Consider the following 22,735-nt stretch of genomic DNA (forward strand, 5'->3'; position numbering starts at 1 on the left):
TTATCACACACATAAAGAAGGCTGTAGAGAAACTACGTCAACCTGAACCATGGTCCATGTGGGGTTGGATTTCAGGATGGGGAGGAGCATTGGGAAAGCAAATTTTGGAAGCTTTTATCGCAATTGTGATGATAATAATTTTAATTAGTTTATTGATTGGTTGTTTAAAATTATTGTGTACAAAAGTCCTTTCCTTATTAGCGTCAACTCCTCCAGTACCAATGATGTCTGAATATGAGGATATTAAGGGTGAGACCTTTGATGTAGAGTTTTTTAAACTTAGCGAAATAGATTGTCCTTAGAAAGGACAAAAGGGGGGAATGAGGAAATCTACATGATATAAGGGGTTAATTTCAAGTGCTTGCTGGGTAAAAGTTTTCAGACTTGACACTGGGCAAGTGTCGATGTGTAACTAGAGCTATTGTAAGTACTCGGACTGCAGCCAGGAACAGATGCCTGCCCACCTAATGAGAATGTAGAAGTGAAATAATGAGTTTCTTTGATGTACCAATGACCTGATAACTTGTGACCGAAAGCAAAGCTAGCCTCCCTATATATATGATTAAAGAGGACCTCCGGTTACACGATTCATGCCCTGTTATAGATTAACGGTTGACTTATGTGTCCAGGATCCTTCTGTCAATATGTTATTTCTACCTGATGATTAATCTAAAATGTATCCTGATAGAGGAACAAAGGAATGTCAATCAAACTTGTTTGTTACACTGTATAAATATGGAACACTTACGCTGTATCATTGGAATAGTAGCCTCACCCCTTGAGTGGAGGTGCTGATTCCCCTTGCAAGTGAAGTAAAATAAAAGGCCTGTCCGTCTGACGAATCCAAGTGTGTATTGAGTCATTACCCAGAGCTAAGAAGTAAGGCACTTCTACAACCTCCTTAATATCTGTTCCATCTCCAGCTTTTTCCAGTTCTGATGAAGGGTCCCAGACCTGAAACATTAACTCTGTTTCTCTCTCCATGGATGCTGCCAGGCCTACTGAGTATTTCCAGCATTCACAGAATCACAGAAACCCCACAGTGCAGATAGAGGCCATTTCGGCCCATCGAGCCTGCACCGACACATATCCCACCCGATCCCCGTAACCCCTACACCAACACATATCCCACCCTATCCCTGTAACCCCACGTATTTAATCCCCCTAACACTAAGGGTCAATTTATCATAGCCAATCAGCCTAACCCGCACATCTTTGGACTGTGGGAGGAAACCGGAGCACCCGGAGGAAACCCACGCAAACACGGGGAGAATGTGCAAACTCCACACAGACAGTCGCCCGAGGCCGGATTCGAACCCGGGTCTCTGGCGCTGTGAGGCAACAGTGCTAACCACTATGCCACCGTGCATTGTCTGTTGTTATTTCAGATTTCCAGCATCCGCAGTATTTTGCTATTATTTGCTTCTTTTGTAGGTTGCATGCAACAATTATAGTTTGTTTCAAACTGAGATTTTGATTTGATTCTCATCTGTGCTGCAAGAGTTACATCCTTGTTTTAAAGGATACCCATTCCTTTTTTGATCTGCTGAGCCACCACCAAGTTAGATACACAACAGATTTCACCTTAGAAAGAGCAGCAAAGTCTTCAACACTTGAATTAATGGATGGAAATTCTTGACATGTGTTTTCGGTGCTCTAAAGATGAAACTACCTGTTTTTTTAACCTGCAAGATGTACACACATCTCCAATCTGTTGTTGTTTGATGTGCCGCATGTAAGAAACTTTAATTTATGTTTCCATTCTTATTTCTGCCAATTTTCGCCTCTCCTCCTCTCCTGACAGCACTGACTCCTCGTTACGTTATAGTTCCACGAATGCCCTCCAACACCTCACTCAATTGACTATTGTTCAGTTGTGAGACCAGGCAGTGAGGACCAGCAGGGGTTTATTGACTCGGGAGGACAGTGAATGGGGGTAAGCCCAGGGCAGGGAAGGCCCCAAGGTTTCCCTGTGGAGCTCGGATTAATATGTTGCAAGGTGAGTGTCACAACCCCCCTAGAACCACTGGGGAGGTGATGTATCAGCACGGTGAGGGAGTCTATAGACGGACGAGCACTCCTGCTCCACAAGGAAACCACAACCGAATATAACAAAAGGAAACTTACTTCCTGGGCCTCTTCTCACCCCAAACCTGCTTTGCTGCCAGGTTTATTTGGAGGCTTTGGCAATAGTTGAGACACACGTTACTGTGAGTTAAAATCCTGTCAGTGTCCAATTTGCATCATAGGACCCCAACCGTTGCATTTTTATGAGGCCCTTGCCTGCCTGTCGCGAGCACCCCCAGCGTCTCCCGAACTCAGGAGTTAAACTGGTGGCGGGAGGGGCGGGGACGGCGGGCGGGGGTAAACAGGGAGGCAAGTACTCTGCCCCCTTTTAAACTCCCGCATGCCCTGTTTTTTGTTGTTGGGTATGGTGGGGGGCGTGGGTGGGGTGTTAAAATTGGGAGTTCAGAGTAGCAAATGTTGAGAGCACTGTTGTTCAGTGTTTATAACATACAAGCCAAAAACAAAACTGCAATATTTAAACAAATTGCTCAGCACCAAGATGGCAGCTGGTAGAATTCGCTGAAAGAACATAAGAACATAAGAAATAGGAGCAGGAGTCGGCCAATCGGCCCCTCGAGCCTGCTCCACCATTCAATAAGATCATGGCTGATCTGATCCTAACCGCCAATCCACTATCACAGAACCATCTCCTGAATCTAACAGAATTAGACACACGAAATAGGAGCAGGATCAGGCTACACGGCCCCTGGGCCCACTCCGCTACCCACAGGGCCATGACCGATCCGAACCTAGACTCATGTCCAAATTCCTGCCCGCTCCCCGTAACCCTTAATTCCCTTTACTTCTAGGAAACTGTCTATTTCTGTTTTAAATTTATGTAATGATGTAGCTTCTACAGCTTTTTGGGGCAGCATATTCCATGGACCTACCACCCTCTGAGTGAAGTAGTTCCTCCTCCTCTCAGTTTTGAAAGAGCAGCCCCTTATTCTAAGACTATGCTCCCTAGTTCTAGTTTCACCCATCATCGGGAACATCCTCCCCGCATCCACCCGATCCAACCCCTTCACAATCTTATATGTTTCAATAAGATCGCCTCTCATTCTTCTGAACTCCAATGAGTAGAGTCCCAATCTACTCAACTTCTCCTCATATGTCCATCCCCTCATCCCCGGGATTAACCGAGTGAACCTTCTTTGTACTGACTCGAGAGCAAGTATGTCCTTTCTTAAGTATGGACACCAAAACTGTACGCAGTATTCCAGGTGCGGTCTCACCAATACCTTGTACAACTGAAGCAATACCTCCCTATTTTTATATTCTATCCCCCTAGCAATGAAAGCCAACATTCCATTGGCCTTCTTAATCACTTGCTGCACCTGCATACTAACCTTTTGAGTTTCGTGCACCAGGACCCCCAGATCCCTTTGTACTTCAGTACTTTCCAGTTTCTTGCCATTAAGATAATAACTTGCTCTACGATTTTTCCTGCCAAAGTGCATAACCTCACACTTTCCAGTATTGTATTCCATCTGCCAAATCTCTGCCCACTTACTTAGCCTGTCTATGTCCCCTTGCAGGTTTTTTATGTCCTCCTCACTCACTACTTTCCCCCCCATCTTAGTATCATCTGCAAACTTTGATATGTTACACTCGGTCCCCTCCTCCAAATCGTTAATATAGATTGTAAAGAGTTGGGGACCCAGCACTGACCCCTGCGGAACACCACTAGTTACTGATTGCCAGTCTGAGAATGAACCATTTATCCCAACTCTCTGCCTTCTGTTAGATAGCCAATCCTCTATCCATGCCAGAATATTACCCCCAATCCCGTGATTTTTTATCTTAAGCAATAATCTTTTGTGTGGCACCTTGTCAAATGCCTTTTGGAAGTCTAAATACACTACGTCCACTGGTTCCCCTTTATCCACCCTATACGTTACTTCCTCAAAGAACTCCAGCAAATTTGTCAAACATGACTTCCCCTTCATAAAACCATGCTGACTTTGTCCTATTAAATTATGATTATCCAAATGTCCTGTTACTGTCTCCTTAATAATGGACTCCAAAATTTTACCTACCACAGATGTTAGGCTAACCGGTCTATAGTTTCCAGCCTTCTGTCTACTGCCCTTTTTAAATAAGTCTGCCGGGACCTTTGCCGGAAACTGGTCAACAAAGCTGTTTTTTATGGCTTAAACAAGTAAGAGACACAAGTTTTACATGAAGACTACGATTTCAAATCTGAAATGAAAGTTAGTGAAAAGTCCCAGTGGACATGCAGTTGGTTTCTATCTTGTAAAGCAAGGAGGCAGGGCACCTCTGACTGTTACCATAGCTCCTCCTCTTTCACTCTTTCTCCAGTAGGCCAACAGTAGTCCTTTAAGGGGGACTGCTGAATTGCTGTTTAATGGAGAACTCTTACAAGAACTAAGAAAATGAGTTATTAATCATCACTATCAATTGAAATAGAGCTGAGCCATGAAACAGAATTTCACACACCTGGAACGAGGGAATCTCTATCCTCTCGGACACTTCTTCTTCGTTCCTCCCTTCCTGAGGGGACACCCTGTTGTGTTGGCTTTGCAGGAGATGATGTAGCACCAGCCAATTGTTTATCAGGCCCAGTTCCGGTGGACACAGATGACAACCAGGCAGTAGGGTTTATTTCAGCAGGTGAGAGAATGGTCGCACACTCTGTGCCAGTTGGAAGAAGTTCCATTGTCATTCTGTCTTCTGCATGAATGCTTGAAGCGCCGGCTGAAGAGTCCATTTGTGGGACAGAGCAGATTACATCAGTCGTGTGTGATGCGGAGGAGGTCGCCAAGGACGTAGACATTTCTGATATACTGATAATCTGAGGGGATACTTCTGTACCGTTATCCACCTCGCACATATCAATGCTCATTTCTGTAAATAAGAATTCAAGGATTCAATTCAATTCAATTCAATTCAATTCAATTCAATTCAATTTTATTTGCTGTATGTACTAGTACAATGGAATGCTTACTCCCCGTGGGGACACGTCAGCTATTTTTACAGCGCCGTGTTCAGAAAGTCAATTCTTTGGCATCCAGTGGCAGTGGGAGCACGATGTCCCTCAGCCGCTCCGTCCTCCTCGTCATCGCGGCCTCCTCCTCACTGTTGCCGGCTCGGCTCCACGTGTGGTGGCCTGCTTCTCCCGCTCACCCTCTGGTTTTCTCAGAAAGGTGACCATGATTTCCACATACTCAACCACCACTGTAAGGCTATCACTATTTTAGCATTTCACCTATGTTCAGATTTACAATTCCTTACACAAAAGACTGGTTTTCAATAAGATTTGTCCTGATTTAAGAGCTGGATTCCTTTATCCCTCCCCATTCGCTCCCCTGAGTTCATCTTTGTGACTCTGCGCTCCCTTTGTTTGCTCCAATATTCTACTTCAGTGACTCCCTCCTCCCTCCCTTGTTGAAATCTTCTGATCAAGTGACTGTCCTCCAGTCCCTTCCAGAGATTTGCTCTTTCAGTGACTCTCCCTTGACGGAGATTGTCTCCGACTGCTGCAGTTCCATCTTTCCCTGCTTCAGTAGAGATGCTCTGATTTCAATGACTCCACTGTCACTTGCCTTTTCAATGACTCCATCTGAGACCCACAATTCTTCTCCCTTTCAGTCAGAGAGTTGCTTTACCCAGGAGAAACAATTAGTAAAATTCATTTAATCAATACCACACTTTCTGCATGACTGCCTTAGGAAGAAATGAATTTAAACATGCATCCCTTCCCATGCCCCAAAGCACTGCTCTCCCATCTTACTTAATTGTGAAGCACTTTTTGGCACAGCAGAATAAATATTATGTAGCTCATTTAAATTTATTTCAGGCATATTTTGCATCGTTATATGGACTATTGATTGTATGTGAGACAATGCCTTTGTATGGTACAATAAAATTTAGAGATAATTTTGTTTCCAAGATAAAGGGAGATTTACACAAGTCTTTATTTTAATGATATGCACTAATACTCACTCCTCAGTCAAATAGTGCACGTTGTAAAAGTTACAAAAGACACTCCACCTTTCAAAGTGTACCTCTAAAAACTCTTGAATGCTGCGTCAGTGAGGATCCACCTTACACCAAGTTACACCATGGAATAATTGTGCATTAAAAGTGTAGATCCACAGAGTTTGTATAAGATTACAGTACATTGCAAAGTGTGACAAAGATGCATCTATGTGGCTCCAAGTGATGTTTGAGGTAATTCTGTAAAATTAACTATTCTGATTTTAGATGAAGTGCATGAACTTTGCCATTAATATACACAATCGATGACACAATGTTAACTTTGACACTTTATTTTGAGGACACACCAAGTAAATATCTATCTCATCCAAGTAGACAATTCCAACACATCAAGCCATTTCCCATTTATTCTTATTGTGTGGTGCTCCTAATCTAACCACAGCACTTAAATACTAAAACAATAGCAAAATACTGCAGATGCTGGAAATCTGAAATAACAACAGAAAATGCTGGAAACACTCAGCAGGTCAGGCAGCATCGAGGAGAGAGAAACAGAGTTAACGTTTCGAGTCGGGGACCCTCCATCAGAACTCTGACGAAGGGTCCCCAACTCGAAACATTAACTTTGTTTCTCTCTCCTCGATGCTGCTTGACCTGCTGAGTGTTTCCAGCATTTTCTGTTGTTACTTAAATACTAAATATTGTTCCAAACATAAAATGCACCATCTATTTGTAATGATCAGCACAATAAATACAATCAAACCACTCTTAATTTGCCCTCTACATAAAGTAGTTAAATCTAAACTCTCCATGCACTTTCCCTCTTCTAAGTTTCAACCCACGCTCAATTCTGCGGAAACCTCAAACATGTTACTGGAGTTCTATTTATCCATGTCCTTAAGGATCTTGAGGCATCTCTTCTGTAGAAAAAACAAATCCCAGGCTCTTCAACTGCTTCTCACAGCTCACATGCCTTAAGCCGGGGATCAGTTTGATTGCCCTTATCTGTCTGTGCTACCTCCAAAGCCTGGATACCCTTGTAATGGTGACCGGAATTGTACACAGTACTCCAGGTAGGACCACACCAAGTGCTTGCAGGAGTCATTATCACCTCCTGGGGTTTGTGCTCTGTCCATGACTAAACAGCCCAGGATCCAGTGAGCTTTCCTTACTGCTGCTGCACCCTGTGCTGTTGGTTCCAGTCAGCTCTCCGTCAATACGCTCCATCAAATCTTTCTCCTGTAGCCCAGAGCCATTTAGTTTATATTCCCACTGTTTACTTTCCTTCACTAGTTTCAAAACACAATAATATATACCTTGCCGGGTTCAAATCCGGCCTCGGGTGACTGTCTGTGTGGAGTTTGCACATTCTCCCCGTGTTTGCGTGGGTTTCCTCCGGGTGCTCCGGTTTCCTCCCACAGTCCAAAGATGTGCGGGTCAGGTTGATTGGCCATGATTAAAAAATTGGCCCTTAGTGTTAGGGGGGATTAAATACGTGGGGTTACGGGGTTACTGGGATAGGGCTTGGGTGGGATGGCTGTCGGTGTAGGGACCGGGTGCTAGGGTTTGGATGATCAGCCATGATCTCGTTGAATGGCGGAGCAGGCTCGAAGGGCCGAATGGCCTACTCCTGCTCCTATCTTCTGTGTTTCTATGTTTCTATGTTGCCCCCACCCCACCCAAAGTCAGTACACTAAATGCCATGTGCCTCTCATCAGGCCATCTTCCCAACCTGTTGTACGTGGTTAGTCTCTTCTCTAATGATTTAAACCCCCTCCTAAGTTGGGTGCCACCTGCGAACTTAGACAGCTGTATTTCTATTCCAAGCTCCAAATCTTCGATATACATTGTAACCAGCAAAGGCCCAGCGATGAGCCCCCCTTTGGCAGCTCTCCAGTGACTCCTTGCCCTGCCGATGCAGTTCTACTCACAACCACCCTTTGCTTTAATAACAACAGAAAATGCTGGAAACACTCAGCAGGTCAGGCAGCGTCGAGGAGAGAGAAACAGAGTCAACGTTCTGAGTCGGGGGACCCTTCGTCAGAACTGGAAAAGGTTAGAGGAGAGAGATTTTTAAGCAGGGGCAGGGAGGAGGGGAGGAGAGAACAAAGAGAAGGTCTGTGATAGGCTGGAAGGCAGGTGGTTTAACCAACTTTCAAATTCACCTCAAAAGCTTCCTAAGGCTGATTAATTAGCAACATTAAAGTAGAAGGTCACGCCTATTAACCCCACCATCTTGAGGAAGCTATTTGTATCTACGGAACAAGAAATTCTTGGTATCAATGTTTACCGTTTGATTGGATCCCTTTACAGCTTGTGCCTATGCTCACATCGGCTGCTGGGATCCACTGTCTTTGCAGTCCGACTCCATATTTCAGTGTTTCGCAGCCCCTACATCTCACCACCGGAGCTTTATTTGATATCAAACATGTATCGCACGTCCATATCTCGGATGAATTCGGAGGGTTTTTCTCATCACAGTTATTGGATCCTCTGGTTAAACTGGTCTCGGGCATGCTGACCAGCCTTTTACTGAAGTGAAAGTTTACTGGGTTCACTTTTGAGTTAGTCTTCGTCTGTGTTGCAAAGTGCTTACGTTTTTTGTTGCTCAGGATCACTCTAAATGGGGAGGTGGTATATTTGTTCTTTTGGTTCACGTGGTTGTTGTTGGAATTCTGGCAACTTTGTGATGACCTGGGTGCTAAAAAAGAACAGAGAATGATGGGTTGCACAACATCCTTTATTCAAACACAAAAAGAAAATACTGCAGATGCTGGAAATTTGAAATAAAAACAGAAAATGCTGGAGATACTCAGCAGGTCAGGCAGCATCTGTGAAGAGAGAAACAGAGTTAACGTTTCAGGTCGATGGCCTTTCGTCAGAACTGGAAAAAACCAGGAAATGGAACAGGTTTTTAAACAAGTGTAGGGGCTGGGAAAGGGGGGAGGGGATGAAAGAACAAAAGGGAAGGTCTGTGATAGGGTAGAAGGCAGGAGAGGTTAAGAGACATTAAGAGATATTCAAGGCGAGAGGAGATGGTAATGGGACAGGTGAAGAAACAAAGGATGGCTCTAGATGAAGTGTAAATTGCGCTGGCAGAATGAAAGACAGCTTCCATGTGGGAGAGAAGAACAGACACAAACAAAAGGTGTGGATAAAAAAATATATCTGTGATAGGGACCGAGGTTATGATCTGAAATTGTTGAACTCTATGTTGAGTCCAGAGGGCTGTAAAGTGCCTAATCGAAAGATGAGGTGCTGTTCCTCGAGCTTACGCTGAGCTTCCGTGGAACAATGCAAGAGGCCGAGGACGGTGAGGTCCGAGTGGGAGTGGATTCTTTATTCTACCTTTATTCAAAGCTAGAAGCATTGTTTAACCACAGATGTTGAAAGTGACCATATTAAAAAGCTATCAAGACACAAGAAGAGTCTATCCACTGATGTAAAAAGACACTGAGTGCTTGGTTTGAGTATAAAACAAGGCTTTAATCAACTGTTTCACAACCATGAGATTCTAGTTACATCACTAGTTCCTGGTTACAGAAACATCCTGAGCAAGCTGGGCCCACGCCCGAGTATTTATACTCCTTGGACGGCGCCACCAGCTGGCCGCCCAGTGTTACTTCATGAGTCATGACATCCCCCACCCCACCCTACCCAAAGTCAGTTGGAATAGTAGATCATAGGTCCAGCAGGTTCAAGTGCCTGGGTGTGAACCACACAACAACTACTCCAGAAACCCCCTTGTTAGTCTCAGTACAAATCCAAAAAAACTCAACAAGATTCTTCTCAACTCTAAAATGATTTCAAGGAAACAAAAATGTAAATACTTAACTTTAAAATCAAGACAATGGCCCTGATATATACGGGCAGCCAATAAAGGTGCGGGGGAAGGACCACCAGCAGCAGGAGGCCGCAGCTGGGGACCCTTGGGGGCTTGCTTGAGGGACCAGGGTTCTGAAAGAAAGGCACTTATCTGGTGGAGCCGGCAGCTCCCGCCTCCCTTTCGCCGCCGAGTTTCCCAACCCCTGGGAAACCCGGGCAACAACAGCGAATTTTAAATCAGGCTCCCAATTGCACTGTGGGTGCCCAATTTAAATATGTTAATCGAGTGTCCCACCTCTCCACGGCGGGACACTCGGACGTCCCGATATCCACCGCCATAAAAATGGCGGCAGGTGGATGCGCGGCGTGTCGGGGACGCGTTCCCCGTATTCAGGTCTTTAACCCTCCCACGAACCTCTCCCGCCTGTTGTGAGGGGGAAGGGGGTTAATATCGAAGGCCAATGTCAATATCGATTAAGATACAAATCCCATAATAAGGTTTGAACCTTTTCTGCAGCTGGTAAACATTTGCTCGTGGTTCTAACTGCCATTAGCTGATTCCCCCCACCCCCCCACCACCCCCCCCCCACCTACGGCCCCTCAGGATTGTAATCAGACCAAAATGCCTCAATTAATAACCAAAAATTGAGCAAGAGGATACCTAGGATTCTGAAGTGCAAAATTTTAAACATTAGCAGTGGTTAGAAAATGGCTTCAGCCAAACAATTCAGGATTGAAAGGTAATTACAAAAATAAAGCACTGGGTGGCATAAAACACTCATTAAAAAGGATACAAATACTTAGTGATATGGATAGACTCCTTTGGAAAAGTATATAAGAATAAAAGGAATGGAGTGATAAATCCCATACAGTTCCATCTAGCTCGACCCATCAATGAGGTCCATATACTGGATCCAACTCGAGCATTTTCATCTCTCTCCTGCCTCTCTCTATCCCAAGTAACAGTGACCAAGGTGTTCCAGAACCAGGGGTCACAGTCTAAGGATAAGGGGTAAGCCATTTAGGACAGAGATGAGGAGGAATTTCTTCACCCAGAGAGTGGTGAACCTGTGGAATTCTCTACCACAGAAGGCAGTAGAGGCCAATTCATTAAATATATTCAAGAAGGAGTTGGATATATTTCTTAAGGCTAAAGGGATGAAGGGATATGGGGAGAAAGCAGGGACAGGGTACTGAGTTTGGATGATCAGCCATGATCTCATTAAATGGCGGAGCAGGCTCGAGGGGCCGAATGGCCTACTCCTGCCATCTTCTGTGTTTCTATGTTTCTATAAAAGCCTGTTACCTTGGAAAAGGTTAACAGCGGAGTTTTAGACTGATTAATAAAGGTACTATTCCACACCACACTTTACTTTAAGACACTTCACAAAGTAATTAACCTGGCACTAAACTCGCAATGATACAGTTGGAATGCATTGAAGACAGCAGCCCCAAAACGATTCATCTGCGGTCCAGGAAGGCAAACACAAATGGACATTCCATGCCCTGATTTCCATTACATTTGAGGAATAATATGCAATTTATAAACGCTCTGGCCGGAATTTCCCCCTAAAAAGAAACGGGTGGGTTTGGCGCGTGGGGCAGATAAATTGTTAAAAATAGGATTCCCGATCTGATCCCGCCCACTTCCGGTTTTGCCGGCGGTGGGACGGGGGGTGGACAACCAACCCGCTCCCAGGGCCGGGTCGTCAATTTAAATATTACAATTAGGCGGGAAGCCTGTTTTCCCCCGTCCATTTTGTGTTTAACTGCCTGTGGACGGGTTTCACACAATTCGTGAGACCCGGCAGTTAAACCGAGGCGGGGACTGCTGCACCCAGGAGGTAATTGGCTTTATACCCACCTCCTGGATCCAGGGTCCCAACTATACCCACCCCCCGCGATCAGAGACCCCCCCACAAGGTCTCCAATCCCCACCATGAGGCCTCCCGCTGACCCCACTGGTGACGCTGAGGCCGGCCACAATCCTCCGGTGGCCAGCCCTGATCCTCTCTTCTCCCCCCCGCCAATGCTCCAGTGGACCCCCCCCCCGACCCCCCTGCTAACCCCCTGATCCTCGACCCCCCGATCCCTGGCAGATCCCCCGATCCCCAACCCCCAAGCCCCCGATCCCTGGCCAACCCCCCGATCCCCGACCCCCCTGATCCCTGGCTGACCCCCCGATCCCCGACCCCCCGATCCCTGGCCGACCCCCCGACCCCCCGATCCCTGGCCGACCCCCTGATCCCCGACCCCCCGATCCCTGGCCGACCCCCCGATCCCCGACCCCCGATCCCTGGCTGACCCCCCGATCCCTGACCCCCCCGATCTCTGGCCGACCCCCCGATCCCCCTGCCGTACCCCCAACCCCCGACCCCCCAACCCCACTGACCCCCCTGCTGACCCCCTGATCCCCGACCCCCCCGATCTCTGGCCGACCCCCGAACCCGACCCCACCAACCCCACCGACCCCCCTGCCGACCCCCCGATCCCCGACCCCCCCCGGACCCCCCTGCTGACCCCCTGATCCCCGACACCCCGATCCCTGGCCGATCCCCCGATCCCCGACCACTCTCGATCCCTGGCTGACACCCCCCCTCTGCATCCTTACAAGCAAATCAGGCCCTGCCGTTAAATTCGGCAGGGCCTGCGGGAAACCCGGCCTCCCTGGCCCTAACCCGCCTCCCTGCAGAAAATTCCGGCCGACTTTACACAAAGTCATTTGGTAAACTTTACCTTTTTGACAAGATGTTGGAACAAACGCAGTCCCCACAGATCGGGCATCACTGGTCTCTTTCTGTTAAAGAAGGAGAAACAGAATGAAATGACTGCCCTGCTGTCAGATCAGGACTGCTTCAGCTGTCAAGATTCACCTTCAGCACATCATTGCGAAAGTTCTCAGTTATACTCTTTACATCTGACTAATGTTTCACAACATCAAACATTCAGCCCAATACCAACAGGATTCATTGTGAAAACCTTTTTAAAATATCAATGTATTTGATTGTTTTTATCAACATGTTCGGCTTTCACATTTTACGAACAGCAGGTTTTCATTTAAACATTCCTTCTAGAGTAAACTTTCAGTTAGTATTATGCATATTGAGGCAAACATATTGAAGCAGAGGGTGAAGGTACTGAAGGAGTGTATGTATAACTCGTGCACTGTAAGACCAAGGACTTTGGCATGGAGTGCATGTGTTCAATACTACTGCAATGTACAAAACACCAAGACTAATATTTTCCAAAATTTGCCTGTCACATATCGTATTGAAAGTGTTCATGTGTAATGACTTAACATATCCACTTAAGGATAGACTGACGGAGTGTATGTATAACTTGTACCGTTTTCTGGAGGTGCAGGCAGTGAAGAAACCATACACAATCATGTATTTGTATAATAATACATACAATGATGTGGACTCCATTTAAATGTATGGTTTACTTGACCAAAAACTACCCAGTAAGCCTTGTGCATAGGCAGTGGAAACTATTGCAGCTAACAAAGAGAAAGCTTGACCGTGGAGGCTTTAGCTGTTGCTTAGGTCTTATGCTCCTCTTTGTGATAAGTGCCTAGGAACCACAAAGGCCTATTCAATTCATAGACTCTTCGATAAGAAAGCTACGGAACTCCAAAGCGCCGATTATGTCTCTTACATTTAATCACTGCTTTGAATGAGTTTGCTAACACTGAATCCTGTGGGTATGTGTTGAAAGAAGATATGATTGTATTTGAAACCTTGAGACAAGAGCGGAACATCATGTTGAGACTTGGTCAGAACCCCAATTGCCGAGACGGCTGGTACGGCATGACGCACCAAGAGTGGACGATCAGGAAAAACATCACATAAAGGACAGATAGATATCAGCCCGGTCATATGACTGACCCAGGAGATATAAAGGACTGTGAGACTAAGGAGCTCTGCTGCAGCCAAGTGGGTTGATTCCCCACACATGATCTACAGGAGCTCAGCCGAACTAAGCAATCAAGTAAAATGGTTGAACTAAGACGACCTGTTGTTGTGTCTTTCCTACGGGTCAACCCTTAAGCTTCTCAGTTGAAGAAGCAGAATCCTACAGTACTCCCACAATGCTGTTAGGTTGGAGGTTCATGATCTTGACCCAGCGCCGATGAAGGAACAGCGATAGACGTCCAAGTCGGGATGTTCTGTGACTTGGAGGGAAATTTGGAGGTGATGCTGTTCCTATGCATCTGCTGCCCTTGTCCTTCTAGGTAGTGCTGCCGAAGGAGCCTTGGCGAGTTGCTGCAGCGCATCTTGTAGATGGTACACACTGCAGCCACGGTGCACCGGTGGTGGAGGGAGTGAATATTTAAGCTGGTAGATGGAGTGCCAATCAAGCATACTAAGTCCTGGATGGTGTCGAGCTTCTCAAGTGTTGTTGGAGCTGCACTCATCCAGGAAAGTGGAGAGTATTCCATCACAGTCCTTACTTGTGTCTTGTAAGTGGTTGTAGATGCAGAACTAGATGCAGTTTTTATGTTTTTGGACTTCAGTCCATTAGGGGAAATTGTAAACTTTATAAATAAGTTGGGTAAAATCCTCGTATTTAAAAACATTATAGGATTTGAAACATCTGTACTCAAACTAGAGTTTGCAGAAAGTTAAGGAGCAAAGCTTTATGTAAATTAAAAGAATGTTTGTAATTTTTCTTCCTTTCAAAAATATAAGTGTTTTTCTTTCTTCCGTGTCCTCTTCCTCTTTCGAAGGTACTGCCTTCCTCACTAGTGAACACTTCCCGGGCAGTGGTGAGGCTCTGATACTTTGCGCAACTACACTTTATTCATGTGTGAGCCTCCACAGCAAGTACAGGTACACTATCCCTTATCCGAAAGCCTTGGGACCAGCTGAGTTTTGGTTTTCGGAATTTTTCGGATTTCAGAAGGTATTATTATAAGACTGGGAAATTTGTATTTAATATAAATTTTAAAAGTTCAGGCTACCACTTGCGACTGTTCCGTGTCTCATTCCCCTTCCTGCTTCTCTGGAAAGCCGGATATCGGCTGACTCCTACTAAGCTGGCCCGCAATCAGGTCGGGGGTCGGGTGGGGGGGGAGAAAAGAATATCGGACGGGTCGCGGTTCAGGTCGGAGGGGGGGTCGTCGGGGGTCGGGGGGGGGATCGGGCGGGGAGAAAAGAATATCGGACGGGCCGCGGTTCAGGTCGGGGTTCGGGTCGGGTCGGGGGGGGGGAGAAAAGAATATCGGACGGGCCGCTGCAGCTATCGGACGGGCCGCTGTATTGTTGGGTTCACTCTCCCGGTACCTCCTTCACACTGCCCGGCTCGGCCTGCAATCTCCTACCCAGGAGGGAACTCTGTGACCCTCTGCCCTGCTCAGCGTAAGTCGTGCGCCACTCTGGTCATGTTGTGCGCACGACTTATGCTGAACGAAAAAACTTTCGGTTTTTAGAGGTTTTCGGTTTTCGGAAGTTCGGATAAAGGATAGTCTACCTGTACCAGAGAGCTCTGTACCTGTAGAGGGCAGCACAGTTCCACCTGATCCAGTCCTCACTTGACATCCCTCAGCATCCACACCCCTTAGGGTTGGCTGTCCCACGATAAGAAGTGGGAATGCTGACTTATTGTCCTGCTGTGGCCAATTGTGGGCACCTTACTGCTGCCCTTTGCTGAGATTAGCTAACTCAGCACAGACTGCTGATTGAACTGGGACCGCTCCGGCCTGTCTTGCTCAGAAACAGACTTTTTGTTTTAAATCTCTGAGCCATCAGGATAGCCGTTAGCATATTCTTCAATACGTGGGGGGCGGGGGGCGGGGGGCGGGGATGGCGGAGCTCGTGTTTCTAACTGAAACGCACATTTTGCAAAAATCAATTTGATCATCTCATGGTTTGGAACACAGTTGCATAGAAAAGCGGGAACTTCTACTGAATTGAGCAAAAGAAAAGGCTTGTCACCTCACGAGAGGTGGCACAGTCGAATGCTGCTTCTGCTGCCATTGTCTAGTATACCTGAATATAGTATAGGATTTGATCATCTTCTACACCCCACGCTGAGAAGTGACCAGTGCTCAGCCGATTTGGCACAGGTCTCCTCTTTATCTTGACTGTACAGCCAGTACTGGGAGTGTGTACAGGTGATATTTTGGGAGAAGAGGTTGAAAGATTCTTTTTTCTGTAAAATAGTTCCAGGAACAGTCAAAAATTAGTATAATTATCATAGCATTTCACAAGACTTTTGAAACTTTCAGAGCGCATACATGTGCAGAAGTCTGCAGTCTGTATACATTTATAATTAGACAATAATGAATAACGAGAAATGTGACAATGGGCACTTCACCACATGAAAAATAAACTGCAAAAAGAATACCTGTTCTTATTATTACCATCCGATCCAGGATGGTAATATCCTCAGCAATTAATATTGATTTCAAAGCGATGTTAAACAGAGTTAAATCAATGATAGTTTCATCAGTACTTGGCACAATGTGCAGATACACAGGTGAGCAGAGAACAGGTGCGTTAAGTCATAGACAAGGGAAATTAGAATCCAAGCAGAGACTGAGAGGTTGACTGAATGAACTCCATGAGAAATTCACAAGATGTCTTATTAGTTTGAGGGAAGTAAGTAATTTAAGAAAGATGAACTGTATATCATAGCATGCACATTAAAGGGGAACTTTAAAGGTTTAGTCAACTGGATTCACTGCATTGGTGGAGATTAATTGATTTTGTGATTATATTGGAGTATCCACTATCCTAAACAATAGCACATTTTACACAAATCAACTTCGTGCATCACTGTCCAGAACATAGACGCGTAGTTTCTGGAAAATTCTACTGGATTGAGCAGAAACAAACAGACCACCCGAAGGCAATTCATCACATTCTGATGAAATAAACAGATTTACAGTAATATAAAAGTAAAGCAATAATGTAATCAGACATCATTAAAATAAATACTTTCAACAAGCTAATAATGCAAATGTTTGCACTTTTTCTAGGCAAATGAACATGCACTTTATTAACTTTATCTTTCAGCAGCTATCAATATTCAAATGTTACTCAGAATGAGAATTGAAAGGCAGTACCAAACCTCTTTGGCAGGATTTCCTTGATTGGTGTTTCAGCCAGACGCTTGTTGTTCTGCATCTGGTTAGTTGAAACATAAATGGTGGGCATTGGATCCTGGAATGAGACACAAGAGGAATGAATGTGATTCTCTCCGCACTGCTGTGGATTTCCAGCCTGTCCTTACATTGCTACGTCAGATTTTCAGAATGTATTTGGGAGGAATATCCCTACAGAGTGCAGCATGAAGACTGAGGTCGCTGCCTCCTCAGGACAACGTAAATTGGAGGGTTTCTCTATTGGTGAGGGATGGGACACACGTGTTATCCCCAAACCAGGCTTCCATCCAGTCTCCACACGAAACACTCACAGGTCCGGTACAGCCCAGCTGAAAGAATAATGGTCCCCCTACTCTTCCCCAACAGTTTTAACCCTTAAGCTTTCATACCATCAGTCGAGGCTGGATTCAAACCCAAAGTTCAGAGCTAAAGTGATAATGGGGTTGATTTCCATGTATATAGGGTGTGGGCAGTGGGCAGGTCCATCTACTCCACCCAATGACATCTTGTGGTCGGACGTCATTGACATTGAATAGGTGAGCTGTCAGCACTACTGGTGGTGTTTATAGGCAGCTCGATGATTGGGAGGGTGGGAAATCCGGCGGGGCGGCCGATCTTAATGGGCCTACTGCAGCACCTCAAAGGGCAGGGGGGTGAAAGAGGCGGGAAGTGAAATGAAGCAGCAGGGAAATGACTGCAATACCGCCAGCAGTGAGGAGATGACATATCGGAAGCTGTTAAGGCTCAAAACACATAAGCGACCGCAGTAAAAATAAATGCCAGATGGACTTCCAGCTGGCTGAAGCTAAGGATCCTTCTCCAGATTCGTGCCACCCGTAGCTTGTGGATGGGGTTGAGGAACTGGTGGTAACAATGTAGACAAGGATGGAAATGGCGCCAATGTCCTGACAACGTCTTTGGACCCCAATCTGCATATGTTAATGAGACCTCCGCCAGTCTTCGGCGAAAGCTCTGGCTGCCTAAATCGCGGCCCTATGAAAATTGGAATGGGTGGATCTCCAGCGACTAGTTGGCCGTTCAGTTTGTTGTGCGGTTTTGGCTCCGCTTCCACCTAAATCCGGGGCAGTGGAGAGGTAAAAATCAGCCCCAATATTTATAAACGACTACTGTCACCCAGTGCCTGAAAGAGTCTTTCTGAAGCGTGGGAACGTATTGGAGGAATCTAAAGAAAGTGCAAGTGGTTTCGACATTGAAGACTTTCGAACAACCAGGATGCGTCACCCTCTCCTGCACCAAACTTCCATCACCCCACAGTTCAAAGCCCGTGGGCTGGATTTTATCAATGGAGGCAAGTAGGAGGCGGGACTCCCACTTTTGAGGTTGTAGTCCCGCCTCCATCGAGTTGTGGCCAACCCACTCGATTTTGACTTGATTGACCTTGTTGAGCCTGCCCAGTGGGCTCAGCAGGCTAATTAAGAGCTTTTGACAGATTAAATATCAGTGTTTGACAGCTCTTTGAAGCTATCAAACACTGACAATCTGCACTCTAAGTTAATTTTTTCCTCTCAGGCTGATTTAGAGATCTCTCCAGAACAGAAAGCAGAAGCTGCAACTTTTGACAGCTCGCGGCCATTCTGCTTTCTGTGCCGGTGAGATGAGGGACTCCCGAGACCTGAAGGAAGGAAGCATGTAAAGGTAAGTAAAACTTATTTAAACACTTTACACACACCAAACACACTTACCTCTGCACTCATTCACCCATCACTCACCTGAACACTGGACATCTCGAACCCTCCAAGTCCTTCAGCACGACGGTCCGCCTCGCTAACTTGCCGTGGTTTGGAGCCGTCGGGCAGCCCACACTTCAGGGGTGAAAATAGGGATTAGGCTAAAAACTGCCTGTTAACTACCTGTTAACAGGCAGTTAATTGGCACTAATCCCCTTCCCGCCTCGGGGAGGCGGCTCCCAGCGCAGGTCGGGTACCCGCCTCCTGGGAAACGGGCATGGAGGCGCGTTGGGGGGGGATGGGTTCGTACCCCCCAATTTCGTGATTTTAACCCCCCACATACCTCCAATCCTGTTGTGTATGTACCTTTAAGAGAATAACTGGTCTCAGACTGCAGTACTGGCAGTGACCACCCCTGTATAAAAGGCGCTAGAGAGCCTCTGTTGTTTAGTTTCGTTTATGCCTTTCACCAGTAAAGATCTGTTTGTTTTCTCTCCTGCTAGTCCGTGTCTCAATCATTCACGGACTTAAGAAATCCCACCTCAACGGCCCGATGAAATTCGAGCCCATGTGTGTTTGTACCAGAACCGAACCCTAATCCTCACACTGGCTGCAGTCACAGAACTTACTCCAGCTTACCTGCACAGGCATGTCTTTTGTCAGCGCCTCTTTCTGTGGTTCGCATTCTTTACCTTCCACCTTCTGCTGCACTGCACAGGTCACTGGGATTGACAGATCTTGAAACTGAGCCCCGACTGAAGGCAACTGCTGGGAGTGTAAACTGGCAGCTGGTTCAAGGTCAGCCTTAAAGTTTTCATGAAAGGAAAATGAAAGGCAGCAAATTATACTCACTTTAATATTAAATAACGTGTGGAGAAACTCAAGGACATTGGAAATATCTCAGCCCATAAAAGAAAAAGAAACGAAAGACTTGCATTTATATAGCGCCTTTCACGACCACCTGATGTCTCAAAACCCTTTATAGCCAATGAGGCACTTTTTGAAGTGTGGTCACTGTTGTAATGTGGGAAACGCAGCAGCCAATTTGCGCACAGCAAGCTCCCACAAACAACAACGTGAAAATGACCCGATAATCTGTTTTTGTTATGTTGGTTGAGGGATAAATATTGGCCAGAACACCGGTGATAACTCCCCTGCTCTTCTTCGAAATAGTGCCATGGAACCTTTTACGTCCACCTGAGAGAGCAGGCGGGGCCTCAGTTTAACGTCTCACCCGAAAGACAGCACTTCTGACAGTGCAGCACTCCCTCAGCACTGCACTGGGAGTGTCAGCCTAGCTTTAACGTGCTCAAGTCCCTGGCGTGAGACTTGAGCACCATGCACAGTAATGCCGGCAAACAGTATAAAGGCCATCAGCCTTCTTCAGTAGCCTGGTCCATCGACGTCCTCATCTGAGTCGTCTACAGCAGAACTAATGAGTGACCTCTATCACACTTTTCTGCCCAGCAACCAATCAGAAAACACTTAATCTTGATTGTAGTAATCACCCATTTCCCAGTCTCAACATATTTCGCAAATCACCATATCCTTATTCATCATATATATAAATTTGCAACACATCTTGTGTATAGCAGGTACCATCACACACTTCCTGTAGCGCTTTTGTGTAACACTTCTGTGTCATTTGTAATCATTGGCAAATGCATTCCGACACATCTGAATGGATTATTCTTGCCACATGATTGACTCCCAGCCAGGGTTCCCCCAGCCCTCACTTCCATTTTCTCAAGAGTTGCAACAGGCCAAAGAAGAAAACTAAAACTAAAAACAAACCAAAACTGAGTGACTAGCTCCAAGTTAGGTCGTGTTGTTAAACAGTGATTACTACAATCAAGATCATTTACATTTTCTGTCTTTTCTTATAGAGGCAAAACAATCTTAAATGCTGTGTGTTTCAGCTCCCTCTGCAACGTACTGGTTCCACAAGGTCTACACATTCCTAAGTCAATCTGTCAATCAAACAAAACCAGGGTTCTCACCTGCAATGTGAACTAAATGAACCCACCATTCTTTACAAGGATACAGAGCAATTACATCTTGAAGCCTTAAAAGGGACACACACACCAACGTAACATTTTACATGGCAGGATTTTCCTGTTCTTATAAAACGGCAACAAGGGCTTGCATTTATATAGCCCCTTTAACAGAGCAATATGTCCCAAGGCGTTTTACAGGAGAATTATCAGTCAAAATTAGAAACTGAGCGATATGAAGAGATATGAGGACAGGTACCTTGAAGTTTGATCAAAGAGGTAGGTTTTAAGGAAACATAGAAACATAGAAGATAGGAGCAGGAGTAGGCCATTCGGCCCCTCGAGCCTGCTCCGCCATTCAATGCGATCATGGCTGATCAAATACAGCGGGGCTCGTCTGGGAGCATCTTAAAGGAGGAGAGGTAAGGCATGGCCGCCAATAGTGGGTCGATGGAAATCGAGGATGCACAAGTGGCCAGAATTAGAGGAACCTGGAGATCTCGGAGGGTTGGTAGAGTTTAGGAATAGGGAGGGATTTGAACACTAGGATGATTATTTTAAATTCGAGGCAGTGCCACCAACCAATATACGACAGCGAGCACAGGGGTGATGGGTGAACAGGACTTGATGTGAGTTAGGATTCAGGCAGCAGCAGTTTTGGATGATCCGCTCTAGTTTATTTTTAGAGATCCTCTAACTTATTGTGAGCAGCACCACGGGAGGTTTATTAACGTATCTTGCTCTGGCACGTATCTGTCACAAAGTGCCAAATGTATTTAAAAAAAGGAAACCGTTTCCTGCTGTTTGTTTTTAACCTTAATTTTTTAATAACTTTCCCACATTACAACAGTGACTACACTTCAAAAGTACTTCATTGGCTATAAAGCGCTTTGAGACCTCCGGTGGTCGTGAAAGGCGCTACAGAAATGCAAGTCTTTCTTTCTTAATAATCTTTTTAAGGGCTGGAGCCAGGGATTCACAAGCTGGTGTCATTCTCATCAATTCTCCTCCAATTGACTTCAGTGCTGTCCCTATTTAGGCCACTTCCCCTCAGAACATACTTGAGCAGTGGTGTTTAAGGAAGGATATAATTGCATTGGAGGCAGTCCAGAGACGATTCACACGGTTGATTCCTGAGAGGAGGGGGTTGACTTATGAGGAAAGGTTGAGCAGGTTGGGCCTATACTCATTGGAATTTAGAAGAATGAGAGGCGATCTTATCGAAACATATAAGATACTGAGGGGGCTTGACAAGGTAGATGCAGAGAGGATGTTTCCCCTCGTGGAGAAATCTAGAACTCGGAGGCACAGTTTTAGAATAAAGGGTCGCCCTTTTAGAACTGAGATGAGGAGGAATTTCTTCTCTCAGAGGGTCATAAATCTGTGGAATTCTCTGCCCCAGAGAGCCGTGGAGGCTGGGTCATTAAATACATTTAAGGTGGAGATTGACAGATTTTTGCAAGATAAGGGAGTGAAGGGTTATGGGGAGCAGGCAGGGAAGTGGCTTTGAGCCCAAGATCAGCCATGACCTTATTGAATGGTGGAGCAGGCTCGAGGGGCCGAATGGCCTATTCCTGCTCCTATTTCTTATGTTCTTATGTAAAGGGACAGGCCAGCTAAATACAGCCTCCATCTCAGCAGCTAAACATCACAATCGTACTCCAGACCACCTGTGAGCAATGCCGTAGGAAGTCAGCTTTATATTACTACTTTCATCACAGTGAGGACCATTAGTGCTGGGCCTGGAGATCAAAAACACTTACCACTTTGTCAGCTCAGCCCGTACCATTGCTACCTCTTACATTTACGTTAAAGACTTCCTGTATTGCCAGCAAGCTCAAGCTCACGCTCTCATTTTCTCAGCTTATTTTAAAAACATTAAACTTAAGTCAATCTTGTCACTGAAGGACAACCAATAGTATCAACAAAAACAAATTGTGGCCAAGTATTTTATCAATGTAAATCTTTCTCTTCGAGTACAGATATTCCCAAATTTAATCATATCCTGAATTAAAAATTCACGTATTCAACAATACCAGAGTTTAAGCACCAAACGATCTTGGGCACCCATTGAATCCCGTTAATACAACAGT

General features: G+C 45.7%; 1 protein-coding gene across 4 annotated transcripts in view; it reads right to left on the reverse strand.

Annotated features, from left to right (window-relative positions):
• The window catches only part of LOC147112265 (uncharacterized), a 45,307-nt gene that overhangs the window by 17,003 nt on the left and 5,569 nt on the right, over positions 1-22,735 (reverse strand). For 2 of the 4 annotated variants that reach the window (XM_085996376.1, XM_085996377.1), the window contains exons 3-8: positions 19,288-19,452; positions 16,927-17,018; positions 15,843-16,005; positions 12,589-12,649; positions 8,318-8,728; positions 4,528-4,935 (exon numbers count right to left, since the gene is read on the reverse strand). In XM_085996376.1, the coding sequence (XP_085852502.1) occupies positions 4,528-4,935; positions 8,318-8,728; positions 12,589-12,649; positions 15,843-16,005; positions 16,927-17,018; positions 19,288-19,299 (1,147 nt within the window). In that variant the 5' untranslated portion in view covers positions 19,300-19,452. The remainder of the gene's footprint in view (positions 1-4,527; positions 4,936-8,317; positions 8,729-12,588; positions 12,650-15,842; positions 16,006-16,926; positions 17,019-19,287; positions 19,453-22,735) is intronic. The other 2 variants (XM_085996379.1, XM_085996380.1) reach the window with 2 other exon arrangements.

This window comes from Somniosus microcephalus, chromosome 9, assembly GCF_052327205.1.
Source record: "Somniosus microcephalus isolate GS21.2 chromosome 9, FLI_Smic_1.0, whole genome shotgun sequence".
In the NCBI taxonomy this organism is placed as follows: domain Eukaryota; kingdom Metazoa; phylum Chordata; class Chondrichthyes; order Squaliformes; family Somniosidae; genus Somniosus; species Somniosus microcephalus.